Source organism: Olea europaea, chromosome 6 (assembly GCF_002742605.1).
Source record: "Olea europaea var. sylvestris chromosome 6, O_europaea_v1, whole genome shotgun sequence".
In the NCBI taxonomy this organism is placed as follows: domain Eukaryota; kingdom Viridiplantae; phylum Streptophyta; class Magnoliopsida; order Lamiales; family Oleaceae; genus Olea; species Olea europaea.
In genome coordinates this window covers 9,099,336-9,116,478 of record NC_036242.1, presented here as the reverse complement: position 1 = coordinate 9,116,478, position 17,143 = coordinate 9,099,336, and the positions used below count along the sequence as shown (strand labels likewise).

Genomic DNA, 17,143 nt, shown 5'->3' with positions numbered 1-17,143 from the left:
TAGACGGATTATTTTTTAACTCGAATTGATTGTTTTAATTGGATATTTGTATTAGGTATAAAAAAGTGCTTTAAACATGAGTCTGTGTCTAAAGTATTGAAAATGATATAATTATAGAATGTGAGAATGCGTAGAGAACAATTGTAATAACATATCGAATATATTATTTTTAGTAACTTTTTTTTATAAGTTTTATTGTGTTCCTACTAACTCCAAATATCTGCGTTCGTCATCGAGTGAAACTCACTTTTCTCTCTAACGATAAAAAAAATTAATTCTCATAATAACTATCAAACATGCCTTAATATGTTACACACAATACAAAGGAAAGGTCTGAAAGGACCTCTGCCGCATGCCAGTAATTTGTTCAAAAAAAAAAAAGGCTGAACCCCAATTTTGAGGGCCCCCACCGTCCCATCCCTAGAGTTTTGTGAGAGAGGTAAATCGCGGGATGTGTCCTAACAGGCCAGGGAACAAGAGTTATTTGTATACTGCGCCTACAACGAGTCAAATTTCATGTCTCAGGAATCGAACCCCCACACTGCGGCTGTCAGCAAGACGTGAGATAACTTCACTCCTGTCTTTTGCACCACTGGGCCAATAATTTGTTCTCGTAACTTGTCCTAATTATTAATAATTATATGTAATTAAAGTAATTGTATATTTCTTAAATACATCCCCTTCTCTAGAAGTGGAAGCGTTTCTTATCTGCTAAAGAGAGTTAAGGCACGGTACATTAAGAAACTAAGCAAAGAACGGCTAATCGTCAGCCAAGTTGAGAATGGCAAATCTGGCTCAAGAAGAAGGCAAGAAGCCCGGCTTAAATTCATCCTTCATCAATATCGGAGTCCATAGCCAGGTGCGTCACTCATATTTACATTGTGTTTGCCCCTTCCTATTTTTACAAGATAAGAACGCAATTCTTTCCTGTGGTTTTCTATTAATAATTTTTTAATCGATTTTAACAACTTCATTTGAATATTTATGGTTTTTGATTTTTCTGAGTTTGTTTGGTTTCCTTTATACTTTTATGCATATATATACAGTCAGATAACACGGAAAAAAAAAAGTACTATAAGCCTCTATTTGGTAGAGATTTTTATTTTGTAAATTATGATTATTTTTTGAAGAATGTGTGGTTAAAAGGCGTGGAAAAGTTATGGATTCAAGTTAGCCCTTATTATAGTGGCAGAATAAGCTATTTAAAATGAATTCGAGGAAAAATGAGATTTGGAAAATGAGTCCAATATTGATTAGGGTATGTTTGATATAGATTTTTGGAAAATAATTTCAACAGTACATTAATCTTCTATTCTCCAAACTCAAATTCGACAATATATTCTTCCAATAAAAGTAAAATTATTTTATTGAAAAAATATGTCGTTGAAAATGAATTTAGAACTTTTGGAGAATAGAAGATTAAGGTACTGTTGAAAACTTCATAAAATTAGTTCCAATTTTGCCAATAATATTTTCAGAGTATTTTATGTTTCACAATCTTTGATATGCATTAGTTCATGAATATTTCTCATATAGCCACTTTATATGTAGGAGGCCGATGTAGTCTTTTTCAGGATTAAGAGAACCACACAACTTAAGAAGCTCATGAATGCTTATTGTGATAAACGAGATCGTGATATCGTCTACTTCGAATTTCTTCTTAATGGCGATCGCATCAAAGGGGAGCAAACTCCTAATGAGGTCTTTTTTCTCTCATCCCTCACTTGTAGATCAGATTCATTTTTATGCCAAAAAAATTGACATGTAGACTCTTTCGATAAATGAGAGAAAGGAGGCTTTAAGTTTGTTCTGATATCATTTTGAAATAACTCGTCTAAAGACGCTTAAACTTTAACAAGGAATTACAATTTTTAATTAAATTTAATTTCGGCTAACAAAATAAATTGCACATATACACAGACATGGCTAGACTTCATGACCCAAACAAGTGTAATTTCTGGATTTCTGTTAACAGCTGGGAATGAAGGATGGTGATCAGATCGACGCTTTCACTCACTGTGATGGAGGCGCTCTTGCTTAGTTACAATTCAGTCTTTTCAACGAGTAGTCGTGAATGTAAACCGTTCTAGCATTTAGTCTGCAATCTATGTACTGTTTACATTGTGGCACTTTAAATTTGAAGATGATTCGGTGATGCTGTGGATGTATCAGAAGTTATTGTTTATAAATAGAATAATTCACTGTTCTGTACAGGCTAGACACATGTCAAGGTGGGTGGGTGGGTGATTATTTAAAAAAAATAAATTCACCACTCCACTTGCATGTGTGAGTGGCCATGTATAGTCAGCTCGGTTGTTATGAATACAGTTACAGCTAATCTCTGCTAGAAATTTCAGAGTTTGTATATTTTTTTCCCCTACTTCAAATTTGTGCAACTCCAACAGGGGCGTCCAAGAAGAATTTTTAAAATTTACTGAAATTCTAATTTTTAGCTAAATCAAACAGAGAGTTAATATTTAAGTAAATGCTAAAAAGACTAAATATTAAAGCTCGTTTCTTTAAAATTGTGTACTTAGTTGACTTTGGAAGATAACAATTTAAGGGCAAAATCTCATGGATAAACTATCTAGTCAGGGGAGGACCCAGGATGGAAGTTCAGTGGAGCAAAACCAAAAAACCTTACCGCCGAAACCAAAAAATCTGAAAACCTCAAAAAACCTGGAGAAAAATTGGAAATCTGAAAATTGGGTGAGGGCGGCCAACCCTACTGGGCATCAAGTAGGTCCGCCCCTGTATCTAGTGGTTATAGATGTATAGTTCTTTGATCAACTCAGCCTATTGAAGCATTTCTCTTTTACACAAATCAGGAGTTGTATTTTCGTTTCTAGATAATGCAAATTCCTCGCATCAATCAACCGGCTACAAAACCTCTATTTAAACGATGCAGCTTTCCTCATTTTGCTGATCATTAGTACCAGAAAACAGAGAATACCTAACCGTCAGCCAAGTTGAGCCCGGCCTTGAAGTCGTCTTTCATCATTATCGGAGCATAGGATCCATTTGCAACTGCCCATTCTTTACTTGTACTTAATTATTATTCGAATGTCTATTTTATTTTATTTTATTTTATGTTCTTTACTGGATTAAAGTGTAATTATTTCCTGTGGTTTATGATCAACAAATTCTGTTTTTATCGAGTTCCACGAGTTTATTTCAATATTTGTAGACATGGAAGGATCTGAGAAGTAATTAATAGTGCCCACGGATCGGAGATGCCAAATAGTGCAGTTGGACACGTCGATAACGCATCAGACAATTCAACACCACAACTACAATTCAATTTATTTATTTTTCCTTTAAAGGTAAGACAACAACGTTTAACAATAAGTACACAATGTAACAACAATTAAAGTTATCGACAAGATAACAGCATTCCAGCAAATTCATCTCAATACAAAATACTATTAGATACACAGAAAAATAATGACGACAAACATATTACTTGCTAAGTGTTAAACATGTATAACTTAGCAACGTGAAATTGAGTGTAAAGTAACTTGAGTTGAGCAATGAGCAGATATCAATCAGATTAAAAGATGATGTAATAAGCAGATGTGTATTTATTAAAAAAATGGGATTACTTCTGTTTCGCGTGAGTTAGTCGCTAACAATTAAAAAGGGGATCAGACGATTGTGTAAGGGACAAACCTCTTGAGATAAAGTCTCAAAAAAGGGTGTTTTTATTGGCGATGACTTTATAATTGGAAAATAAAAACAGAATGCCTCCAAGGGGCCCAAGCACACGAGTTACTGAAAGGAAGTGTTTAAATCTAAACTAAGAAATTTAAAGTTACATATTCTCTGTTTGAGAGTGTTTGATTCGGGGTCCTTTGCTCTATATCCTTTCTTCCTTTTATACTCTCTGGATGATCTCTTCGTGATCAACCGCTTAAAAATTACTTGATCACTCTATAACTGCTCACTTTTCTCGTAGTGGCCAATTTGTCATGGAACTGCCTTATCTAATTGCCGCCATTACCTTTTGTCGTTCAACTGTCTTCAATTGAATTCCTTGAATCGTGGAACGTGATAGGACTACCCAATAACTGCTTCATTAACTGCACTTTTGGGTAAACATAACATCTTAAGTTTGCTAAGATGTTGGACGACTCGAATGTTTGGGCGAGAGCAGGGTCACAGCTCTGGGCGACTGCATGGCAATTCATTCGCTCAAATCTTGGGCGACTTGCAACCTTGGGCGATGGTATTACCGCGTTCATGGGCTTCCCTATTTGGACCTTTATCCTGCATTGCCTGATTGGGTCGTTCTTTGAGCTATTTGATTTTGGAGATCTTCCAATTGGGCTTCATTCCTTGGGCTATTTGATTTGGGCTGAACTTTTTGTGTGTCAACAATTACCCCCCAATATGGCAGAATTAATACCAGTTATTAATTTTTGCCATATTCACTTTGTGTTTCCCAGCAACATTCGAAATTCCCAAGAATTTCAATCATTGTTTTCTTCCATAGCCTGAAAAGGTGCGACGTTTGCGAATCCTTATAATTCCCAAATACGCAATTTCATTGCACCACTAAATCACGTCTCATTTTTTCGCGCTTCTCTCTCACAATATTACTGTTCATCTCCTTGCTTCTCTGCTACGTAACTCTGAAAAACTCTATTTCGTCCCTAACGGCTGCTTCACAATCCCAGTCTGGTGACTCCTTCAGTTTCGAAGACTTTCAGAAATTCCTTACTCGGCCATATATAACTCTGAACTTCCTTGCACCGGCTAATGTCGAACTCAATGAGTTCTATCTAGGTCCTTTATTCAACAATGCCGAGGCCATCGAACAAGCGGCGGTCGGTCACCTGTTCCCTTGTACTCAATGCCCTCCGTTTCTAAATTCTTTGCCGCTGGAGCCACTTAGCGAAAGAAGTATTTGCACTTAGCCTAAATCTGATGTCGTTCTTAGCTTAAATCTGATGTCGTTTTTCGTAGATGGCATGCTCGCCTTGTGGACCATGGTCATACTAAGGCAATTTTTTATAATGCTAGGATTTTTGATTTGTTAGAAATCTCTCTTCAACCCCCTATTTTTTACCCAACACTTTTTCCAATTGCTTTAAGTTTTTGGTCTTTTGAGTATAATACTTTTGTTTTTTCTCTTGGTCCCATGTCCATTACCTTAAGGGATGTTGGGGCCCTAGTAAATCTGCCACCTTTGGGCGATACCATTTTTCCTGATATTTTGATTTCTGGTGTCGCCCTAAAATTTGATAGAGGCCTCACCGAGTCTTATTCAAGCCTGCAAACCCTTCATAACCACTTGAGCGCTGAGCCTTTCTATACTGAGCGAGTGGCCTTTTTTCTGATTTGGCTTTGTAAATACATTTTGTGTGTGCCAAGCATAAAACCCTCCATGAACTATTTACCCATAGCAAACAAATTAGCGCGTGGTAGGTCTCTGAATTTGTGTTCTTTCTTTTTAGCCGTCCTCTATAGAAGCATGGCTTCTCTTCACTCCCAATTGAAGAATGGTGTATCTCCCACTGGCAGTGGGCCTTTTTGGTTCACTCAAATGTGGTTGAGAGTCTATTTTCCATCGCTTGGTACTCCATCTTTTTCTAGTCCTTCTGCTAGCTGCTATGGGCTAGTCATTGATCCCTTGACTCCTATAAATATGTCCAGAAGGGACATTTTTTCATTCTTTTATACTTTGGATTCAATCTTTTCCTTCTTTCATTTTCCTCCCTTTTTGACTTCAGATTATCTGCAACCTCCATCCACTCTGGATAGTGCGAACACTTCCTTGTTCGTTTGAATTCAGTTTTTGACCGGGAGGAAGTTGTTCCATGATATTTTGACTGGCACCAATTCCAAAGCTGGGGTAGAAATATATGCTCCCCAATTTTTTGCTCGAGAACATGGTTTTGGCCAAACTTGGCCCGTTCCTCCTTACTATTCAAGGAATTTGATAGACCGCTTCCACACCATTAATAAGGCAGAGGCAGAGGCTATAAATGCTCGCAATATTCTTTTGACGAGCAGCTTTTCATTAGTCCCCTTCAATCCTAACCGTGCCATCCATCCCCTTTTTAAACGACTCTGGCCGTCAGTGAAGCGTAGATTGTTCGTGATTGATGCCAATCATGCTTTCCATTCACTGGACCAGCCAAACATTTCTTCCACCTCTCCTGTTTTGGTCACTCTTGTGTCCATTAGGAGTCCCTCTTCCTCTACTCGTGCTAAACAATCTGCCCGTCCATCGACTTCTCTTCTTGCCAAGCCCATTGCAGCTAAAAGTGTCCCAAGTCGCAAACGGCCAACCTCATCGTCTCCCATTTTAGAGGATGATGCTGATGATGATGATGATATCCCTCTCATCGTCAGGAGGAAGGTAATTAAATTGGTTTACTCATAAGCATATATTTCCATACTTGAAAATTTTCTATGTGCTGATAGTTTATTTGGACTTCTCAGAAAAGTTCAACCTCTCCCTTGAAGGCTTTAGTGTTGGCAGCTCCTGCTCCATCATCCTCTGCTGGGGCTGCTTCGTCCAAACCAGTTGATGAAGGGACTACGCTTAAAAAGAAATCTTCAGTCCCAGAATCTTCATCACAACCAATGGACGAGCCACCTTCTTCCCAGGGCGTTGACCCCCCAAACGTTGAAGCAGAAGGTAATTTATTTTTTGATGCTTTACCTTTGCTTGTGCTATTGGTTTTGATTTGTTGCCTTTTGAGTTTTGCAGATGCTCCCATGAGTCTACCCGTTGCGGCAAGGTCTTCTCGCTTAGATAAAGGGAAGTCCTCACGAATGGTGGAGCCACAGATGGCAGATTTGGCTGGGGATATGCCACCTTCCAAGATTGCTGATGAGGTAATCTTTGCTTCACCTTTACCTCCACTTTGTTTAGTGTAGTGGAAACCTTCAATATTGGTGATTTTCTTTGCAGGATGCTGATAAAATTGTGCGTTCCATTCAAAACTTGTTCACTTCCTGGGGGCAAGTCAAGACATCTCGCCCTGCTTCAGCCAGTTGTCCTACCTTTTCAGAGGAAGATATGAAGTTCCTCAAACAGTTGATATTTGAGTATGTGTCCTTCATGGATATGGACATCGGTAAGGCTAGTGCTGCCAAGCATAAGTATAAGTTTGAGCATTTGAATGCGAAATTGGAGCAAGCACTGACATTTCCGTCGCTCAATCTTTCTGCTGATTTTTAAGTGACGTTGAAAGTTGTCCATTCCGAGGTCCTCTCCTTGCTGGCCAAGAATGTTGAACTGAAGGCCAAAAGTACTCATTATCTTCGTACCATATCTGAAAAAGAGTCTTTACTTCTGGAGATCAACAAAGCTGAAGACGAGTTGAAAGAAATCTCTTCCGAAGTCATGATTGAAGACTCTTTGATGACTAGTTTGGCTGCTCAGATGAAGGAGCTTCAAGCCAAGATGGACGACTGCAAGGCGAGAATGGCTGCTAAAAAGCGTAATACCTCCTAAGGAATTGAGCGAACTAAGTCTTTGGTCGAGCAGTACAAAAAGTTGGAAATTGATGATAATGTTGTGGCTGAATTGAATATCACTTCTTCTCGGCAGAGCGAGAACTGGGGGAGACTTAGGGAAAGAATTCGTTTGGTATGGGGCAAATTGTAATTAAGATATATAATGCCTTAACTTTTTCTTTTTGTAATTTCGTATTGACTTTCCCTTTGTAACCTTGTACTGATATAACAACCATCATTCTTAATGAATAAATATTTTAGCCTCTTGTGTATTTATTGACGTTCGTCTTTTAATCGTCAATCGCTCAGACATTTAATTGCTTTATGCAAAAAATTTTGCACACTTTCTCTTGATATTTCTGCCCGACTTTGGGCCACTTAATCTCATTTACTAGACATGAATATGGCTGCTCATATTCTGTCTTTTCACCTTCATCCCCTATAAATGCACGTATACTTCATACTTTCCATCTTCATTTCCATTTTCTTCTTCAAAAAACCAATTTGCTGTCATTGCTTGGCATTTTGGACAATCAATCCAAAACTTTCATTTTTCATGGAAATTGATCATCTGATCCGCCCACTTTGCCATCTTTCTTGATGTCACCTTTGGTATGGGAGATATAGGAAATATTTTTTGGCCAGCAGCAAAGTTCTTCCCATCGTCTCCGTTCCTACAAGGAGTTCAATGATGGAAGACAATTTTTAGGGTGCTTGCGGGCCACCTTGCTTGCTGAGAATGCTTCTCAGCCTCCTTGCCCGTCGTTGCAGCGAGCGATGTGAGGGCGCTTCATCTTCCTTTCTGCTTGCTGAGAGTGCTTCTCGACTTCTCTGCTTGTCCTTGCAGCAGTGCGATCAGGATGGTGATCAAGGCCAGTAGACCCTCTTACTCAACGATCGGCCGGAAGATTAGTTTGCTCTTAATTGTAGTTTATAGAGCATTTAGCATCTTGTATTTCGCAGCTTTGTAATGAACATTTGATAATAAAGAAATTTATTTGAACGTATTTCGCTCTGACCCTTTTTACTCTACTATAGTTCAATGCGATTTGGTTACGCTTTTATTTGTTCACTTTCCTATAAGGAAGGAACATACTTTTTCAAATATTTGCCATTACTGAACTTCATGTGCTTGGTGCCGTCTAAATCTTCCAAATGATGGGCTCCATTAGGCAATACATTATTCACTAATATGGTCCTTCCCAATTTGTAGACCATTTGCCATACTTTGAATTTTTGCTATCCAAAGGGAGTACTGTTTTCCAAACTAGTTCGCCCAGGCTGAACGACTTGGCAATAACTTTTTTATTATAAAATTTAGTCATTCTTCGTTTTTGAACTTGCAATCTATCTAGGACGTCTAACTTTAATTCGTTCAACTCTAATAAGTTTTGAACTAATGATTCGGTATACTCATCATCACTTAACTTATGTTGCAAACACACTTTGATCGATTGCACGTTGATTTCCATAGGCAAAATAGCTTCCTGTTCATAAGTAAGTTGGAAAGGAGTAATTTTGGTACTTGACCGAGGCGACGTCCTATAAGCCCATAAGGCCTTGTTCTGACATTCGTACCAATTTCTGACATTTTCATCTATCATTTTCTTTATGATATTTTTTAGAATCTTATTAGAAGATTCTGCTTGCCCGTTGGATTGAGCATAATATGGTGTGGAGTTTACTAATTTAACTCCAAACTCGTTCAAGATTTTATTCACTTGATCCCCATTTAAAGATGTCCCGTGATCTACCATCAAAGTTTGTGAAATTCCAAATCTATAAATGATGTGATCACGGATAAATTCTATGACATTCTTCTGAATGATCTCCTTTAAAGGTACCGCCTCTACCCACTTAGTGAAATAATCGGTTGCAACTATAACAAAAGTATGTTGTTTGGATGATGGGGGATAAATCTTCCCTATCAGGTCTATCGTCCAACCTTTGAACGGCTAATGTTTAATAATAGGTGTCATCTCTCGTGCTGGCACCCTTTGTATTGGACCATGCTTTTGACATGCTAAACAACTCTTTATATACTGAACGCATAATTCTCCCATCTTTGACCAAAAATATCCACTCCTAATAATTAACCATCTCATCCTTTGACCAGCTTGATGAGCTCCACATATCCCTTCGTGCACTTCAGCCATGATCGTCCTGGCTTCTTGCAAACTTACACAGTTTAGCAGTATACCATCAGAGTGTTTCTTGAACAACTCTTCATCTATCAGCGCGCAGTTTAGCAAACGCAACTTCATTTTTCTACCATCTCTTTTATTAGGTTCTTTAAGGAACTCCTTAATCTCTGCCCTCCAATCCATTGCATTTCCATCTTGTATGCAATGAAGTTCAATTCTTCTCGCCCTTCTTTGGATCACGAGCAATATTGTTCTATACTCACAAGTAGACTTCCAATTTAAAACCTTTGAGTACCCTGAGGCCATCTGGGCCAACTCATTTGCCACGTCATTATATATCCTATTGACACATTGAAGTTCTACTTGGTCGAATTCTTTTAATAACTCTTGGGCGATTTCATATTGACTCATGATGGAATCACTTTGGCATTTAAAATCACCAATCAGTTGGTGAATTACCAAATGAGAATCGCCTCTAATGTTTACATTTTTTACCCTCATATCTATCATTAGTTCTAGGCCCACGATTAAGGCTTCATATTCGGCCTGATTGTTGGTGCACATCCTATTCAAAGTGAATGCGAACTTGTAGCAAATCCCTAAAGGATTTATCAATGCTACTCCTACTCCTACTCCTACACCTTTAGAGGTTTTTGACCCATCGAAATACATCACCTGAGATTTTAGCTCGAACGAATTGATTTCTAATTCAATTTCTTCAGGCATGTCAAGGCATGGATGATCGGCTAAAAAGTTAGCCAAAGCCTGATTTTTGACTGCCTTTTGGGGTATGTATTGTATTTCGAATTTTGATAAAGCTAACGTCCAGAGGCCTACCCCTTGGTGTAAAATAGGGAGAGAGAACATATATATAATCAAATTTACTCTAGAAATCAAATAAACGGTTACGGACCGTAAATAAGCCCTTAATTTTGTACATATAAAATACAATGTAAAACATAATTTTTTGATAGCAGAGTAATTACATTCACATTTTGTTAACCATCTACTCAAGTAGTAAATCGCCCTCTCTTTACCAAATTGGTCTTCTTGCGCTACCATTCCAGCTATTGATTCTTTTTCAATCGATACATACACTTTCATTGGCCGTCCTTGGATTGGTGACACCAACACTGGTGGACTTGATAAATATGTCTTCAAACTTTCAAAAGCCTTTTGATGTTCTTCTTTTCAGACGAATTCGTCCTGATTTTTCAGCTTTACAAGTGACGAAAAGACTTTAGTTCGCCCTGCACAGTTAGAAATAAAGCGTCTTAAAAAGTTTACTTGGCCTAGATATCTTTGCAATTTTTTGTTGTTGCTAGGTGGTTTGGCCTCTAGAATGGTCTTCGCTTTATTTTTATCAAGTTTAATCCCTCTTTTGTGTACCAAGAAACCAAGAAAGTTTCCTGCATTAACACCAAATGCACATTTCAAGGGATTCAACTTTAGCTTATATTGCTTCATTCGCTCAAATAAACATTTTAATTGTTCGAAATGGTCCTCTTCTTTAATGGATTTGACCACTATATTATCTACATACACTTCAACAAATTTGCCTATCATATCATGAAAAATTAAATTCATTGCCCATTGATAAGTTGCTCTTACATTTTTCAGACCGAAAGGCATGACTACCCATTCGAAACATCCTAGAGACCCAGGGTGTCTAAAGGCAGTTTTGTGTATGTCTTCCTCAACTATATAAATTTGATTATATCCTGAATACCCATCCATGAGAGAATACATGACGTGTCCGGTAGTTGAATCTACTAAAAAATCTACCGTGGGCATTGGATACTCATCTTTGGGTGTGGCTATGTTTAAATTCCTAAAGTCTATGCACACCCTTAGTTGACCATTCTTTTTTAGTATTGGCACGATATTGGACAACCATTCGACATATCTGGCTGTTCTAATAAAGCCTGCTTTTAATAATCGTTCTATCTCTTTCTTAATCTCAGGAAGTACATTAGGAGCAAAACGTCTGGGAGATTGCCTATGAGGTTTAAAATTAGGCTTAGTTGGTAATCTATGTTCTACCAAGTCTCTATCTAAACCAGACATTTGTTCATATTCCCAAGCAAAACAATCTTTATACTCCTTTAACAAAGCGTTTAATTTATCATTAACCTCTTGATCGAGCATCTGGCTGATGAATGTTGGACGATCTTCTCCTTCATTGCCAATATTTACTTTAATCAGAGGGTCTTGTGCTTGAGCGTATCCAGGCTTGATGATCCGCATTACTCCATCGTCCAGCTCTCTTGTAAGCACTTCTTCTTCTAAACAATCCACCTTGTTGACTTCTCGGCCTATACTTTGTTCCAATTCGAATACTGCTAATTTGTCTTTCAACGCTTTCAGGGCTACCTCTTCTTTCGTCTTGTCCTTGCATTCTTTATTGAAAGCCATTAATTTGGCTTTGAAGGCCTGAATATCAGCCATTTTCTCTTGTTGCTTCGAACTCATTCAGGACTCCTTGCTTATTCTTTTGTCAATTACTGGCTCTTCTAGGGCCACTATATTTGGCCTCATCTGACTGAACATTCAGTGAGTGCGTCCACTGAAAATGGCTCTTCACTCTGCGCGACAATCTGAGTTTCTTCCCCATTTTGGACTACTCTGACAGGTCCATAGTTTCCTTCGTACATGAACCTTTCCACTGAGTTTGCTTCTACGACAAAAGGCCTATAATCGGCCTGCACCACCTCTGCTTCACCCTTATTATTCCAAAAAACCAGGCATTGATGGAGCGATGAGGGTAGACAACGACTTTCGTGTATCCAATCTCTTCCTAATAACACGTTGTAACTAGTAGGACCATCTATTACAAAGATGACTGTGGTCCTAGTAGTTGTACCTATAGTTATGTCCAATGGCATAATTCTCTTAGTTGCAGTTGCTCCTCCATTGAAACTTGTAAGGATGACTTCTGTTGGAATCATATCCCCTTCTATCTTTGCAAATTTCCTCATCATCCTAGATGGAATGGTGTTTATAGCTACACCATTATCGACAAGCACTTTTGTCACAGGTATGCCGTTAACTAGAGCTTTAACGTACAACGGCCTCAAATGTTTAGTCAATTTCATGGCTGGCCGTTTAAAAATAACATTTTCGGCAACCTCTATTTCTACTTCCTGCTTGTTCTCTGTCGAGTTATCATTTTGTGATAAGTCAACGTGTAGCATATCACACTAAGCCTCTGTTTTCTAAATTTCCTTCTTACTGTTTTCTGATGCTTCCTCGTCCGTTACCCAACCTGTGGGAGGAGGCATTATTCTTGGAGGTGATCCATATTTTTCGGAGTGAGGCACTCTCTTCTTCCTTTTGGGCGTCCCGTACAGCATGTAAAAATCGAAAGAACACCCAGATGGTTCTCGCAATAAATCTACTTCACGAACTCCCTCTCGATGTAGTTGCTTCAACAGAGTATTGTACGATACTCCTCTCCTTCTTCTTTCTGCTTCTAGATCGATTTCCTCTTCAATGTCTGTCATACCATCATCTTCCTCACCATTGTAGGCATCTCTAGAAGTCTGGTCTTCTTCATATTCCAGCACGCATGCTTCTCCTTCGTTATCCTCTCTTTCTTCTTCTTCCTCTTTATTCTTGAACTCATTGGCTAGTAAATAGTTATTAGCCATAATAGGAGGTAACGTACCGAATTTAATAGTAAGGGGCTGATCTGGATTTTTTCCATCCCTTCTGTCTCGTTCAAACTTCGATCTCCCAGAAGAAGTTTCTGGCAACTCTTTCATTGATTCATCTGTACCAGTCTCTTTACTATCTTTGAGAATATTTTGATTGGCTACCTTGAGTAATTTAGGCGCCTTAGGACGTGACACTCCCTGTTGTTGTCTCATCATTCGTCCACAATTTCATTGGAAACGCCTTTGTTGGGTTCTAGTCATCTCGTCGAAGGGTATTGCCTTTCCTGCATTATACTAGAACGAATGTCATACATTTGGTCGGCGAGATTGCGGCCTGAATGTTCTCCCATTATTTACTGGCCTGAACTGCATCTCAAAAGGCGGTCCCTTGTAGAACGATGTACCTCGCCCTCTACCAGACTGAGCATTTGGGAAGAAAGTAGGGCGATGGGGATGCTGCCATATTCCTGGTTTCTCCATTTTCCCACTCACTTTTCTTTTACATTTTGAACACAAGACGTCTTCATCCTTTTTTGGCTCCTTCCCTTTAATACGTTCAAAGACACTGGGATGTGGTCCAGGGTCTTCTTCTCCATCATCTATAACCAATTTGAATTTTGGCAACTTGTTTTTGAAACCAGACGTCACCATATTCACTCCAAGTGGCTGGGGAAAAGGATATTCATCCACTGCCATCCTCTTCTTATCATCGAACGTAATTCGTCCTGATTCAATGGCATCCTATAAGCAATTGTTAGTCAAATGTGACCATACTTTATGTCACTTACAATATTTTTTACCCTTAATTTGTTCAGGGTTTGACAATTTATGCTTATCCCTCAACTTTATTTGCTTATCCTTATATAATTTATCAAATATAAGGTCAGCTTTGGTTACATGGAACGAGAACATTCTAGCTTTTACATTTTCATCTTTCATAGGCTCATCCTTGCCCGATGGTCTAGGTTTAGCCATTATAGGACAAGTATACGTGTCTCCTTTGACTAATTCGGCCAAACATATTTCGGTTTGATCGTATGACTCGTTATTGACGATATGAACATCAAAATTTGGGTCTTTATAATAAGTCCCCTTGCTAGAATTTTTTATCTGCTCTTCTTCTCTTATCAATCGTTCATACCTAATCACATTCGCGCTCAATTGGAAAAGGTCAGGAAATTCCTTGTCTTGGAATTTTTTTTCAAATCAAAACTCAAACAACCTTGAGCGATTTTGACAAACTCTTTTTCGGGCAGAGGTACAAAACATTTACTTCTTGCTGTCTTGAACCTTTGGAGGAAACCTTCTGCCCATTCGTTTGGCATTTGACGTAGGTTCGCCAAATCGGCCAAAGTAATTTCAGACTCAATCTTATAAAACTGAGCGTGGAATACTTGTTCCAATTGTTGCCATATTTGAACAGAGTACGCTGGCAAATTGATGAACAAGGAGAAAGCTACTCCTATTAATGAACTAGGGAAAAGCCTCATTTTATGATAATCAATTACGTCACCACTTTTCAGTGTGAATCGTCATATGTGTTCTAGAGTAGACACCTCCCCTAAATCGGTAAACAGTGATAATTTTGGCACTTTATACCCTCTAGACCATGGATAAGCTTGGTCTATCCAGTTAGGATATGACTTTGTGTAAGTCGGCCTAATAAAAAGACGTACCCCAAAAGTTATCTGGTCCTGTACGATTTTCATAATCTGATTCCTCAACATGACGTTGGGGTCATATGGAATCTCTACAGGTTGGTTGACCGGTTGATTTGCTTGAGGCCTAATATTTGGTCCTTGATTAGGAATAAAGTTACCATGATTTGGGCCATTGTTACCATTAGCCTGAACATTTATTCCCTCATTAACACGTGGGGTATTCTGCCCGTTATTTAGGACATTATCTCTTACATTTGGATTACCCCCCAAGTTAGACGTACCACTACCATTATTCTGATTTGGCGTTACACCATCCCCTTGGTTTGAAGTAGAGGGACTGAAATGTGGTTCTACCCCTTGACTTGGATTTAGGATTGGGGGATTATATCCCACAATTATCTTAGTTTGAAAGTGGTTTGCAAGAGACATAATGGTTGACAAATTTGACCTACTAACTTATTCATTATTTTATTCAAAGTATTCAGTTGTTTGGCCATGTTGTCATAATGTGCATTCCCATTCTGGGTAAATCTTTCCATATTATGAATATTTCGAAGATTTACTTGTTCAACGATATCTTGTGTGAGTTCTCCAAGTAGTGCACGCATAGTTCGAGAACTCAACTCTGTCATTGATTCGTAACGACTGTTACTGCTCTGATTCTGTCCATCTGTTCGTGGAGAGCTATGCTACTCCTCATATCGCTCGATCACAGACTGGACTCCTCCCTGACTTGCTACTTCCTTATCGGATCTCTGAGGCATATTGTTTTACCTTTTGTATCTTCAACACCAAACACCACTGTCCCACTGGGCATGTCAAATTGTTTCGCGTGGGTTAGTCGCTAACAATTAAAAAAGGGATCAGACGATTGTGTAAGGAACAAACCTCTTGAGGCAAAGTCCCAAAAAGGGGTGTTTTTATTGGCGATGACTTTACAAATGGAAAATAAAAACAGAATGCCTTCAAGGGGTGTAAGCACACGAGTTACTGAAAAGAAGTGTTTAAATCTAAACTAAGAAATTTAAAGTTACATATTCTCTGTTTGAGAGTGTTTGATTCGGGGTCATTTGCTCTATATCCTTTTTTCCTTTTATACTCTCTGGATGATCTCTTCGTGATCAATCGCTTAAAAACTGTTTGATCGCTCTATAACTACCCACTTTCCTCGTAGTAGCCAACTTGTCATGGAACTGTCTTCTCTAACTGCTGCCATTACCTTTTGTCGTTCAACCGTCTTCAATTGAATTCCTTGAATCGTGGAAAGTGATAGGACTACCCAATAACTGCTTCATTAACTGCACTTTTGGGTAACCATAACATCTTAAGTTTGCTAAGATGCTGGGGGACTCGAATGTTTGGGTGAGAGTAGGGTCACAGCTCTGGGCGACTACATGGCAATTTATTCGCTCAAATTTTGGGCGACTTGCAACTTTGGGCGATGGTATTACCGCGTTCATGGGCTTCCCTATTTGGGCCTTTATCCTGCATTGCCTGATTGGGTCGTTCTTTAGGCTATTTGATTTTGGGGATCTTCCAATTGGACTTCATTACTTGGGCTGAACTTTTTGTGTGTCAACAACTTCAAAGTTCAAACCTAGGTTTTAATTTGGAGTTGATGCTCCTCCTCCTTATCATGGCAATCTACAAGATGATATTACCAATCTACAAGATGATATTAGAATTACATATCTAACTGGTCTTATCAACTAAAGCTTAAGAACGGATAGAAGTAATAAATCAAGCTCTTATCTATCATGAAAATGATAAACTGAATTTCGTTGGTTTGAGTATTTCCTTCAACGGAAATGACGTCAAATTGTTCATAGGACTACGGGGCTATCATGTTGGCTGGCTCAAATATATGCTATAACTTAATTTGGTCAACCTTAATGCTTCATAGGGGAATACTAATTATTTAAATTCTCTGACAGGTTCATGTCTCGTCTCGTGTACACTTTATAAATTGCCAATATACTACGAATAGTATACTATATTACCAAAATAATGATATCAATTGTACTAGTGTCAAGCTTTGATCTATATCGCAGTGGGATCTATCACATTATTCAATGAATGAAGACATATTTCAATATCATAGGCGCTTTTCTAAAAGGCGAGCATCCGCGCTACCAATACACGATGTGCAGTGAACTTGGTTTGGCGCTTGATTTAACGGTCAACAACCATCGTTTGACCGTTAAGTCGCGCC

The 17,143-nt window shown here is 38.6% G+C and overlaps 1 protein-coding gene across 2 annotated transcripts; it reads left to right on the top strand.

Moving 5' to 3' along the window:
• Positions 1-675: 675 nt before the first annotated feature.
• Positions 676-2,331, top strand: LOC111395745 (small ubiquitin-related modifier 1-like). Of its 2 annotated transcripts, none has more exons than XM_023021878.1 (3): positions 676-859; positions 1,552-1,701; positions 1,976-2,331. In XM_023021878.1, exons 1-3 carry the CDS (start codon positions 782-784, stop codon positions 2,039-2,041), a joined length of 294 nt encoding a protein of 97 aa, XP_022877646.1. In that variant the 5' UTR covers positions 676-781; the 3' UTR covers positions 2,042-2,331. The 2 variants fall into 2 exon arrangements, with proteins under 2 accessions (XP_022877646.1, XP_022877645.1); XM_023021877.1 differs by having other exon boundaries at positions 1,921-2,331.
• Positions 2,332-17,143: the final 14,812 nt, after the last annotated feature.

Bases quoted from the DNA above. Each gene is read 5' to 3' on its own strand.
- LOC111395745 (XM_023021877.1), top strand. From the start codon at position 782: ATGGCAAATCTGGCTCAAGAAGAAGGCAAGAAGCCCGGCTTAAATTCA. The intron at 860-1,551 runs GTGCGTCACTCA...CTTTATATGTAG, and splicing joins ATATCGGAGTCCATAGCCAG to GAGGCCGATGTAGTCTTTTT. The intron at 1,702-1,920 runs GTCTTTTTTCTC...ACATATACACAG, and splicing joins GGGAGCAAACTCCTAATGAG to ACATGGCTAGACTTCATGAC.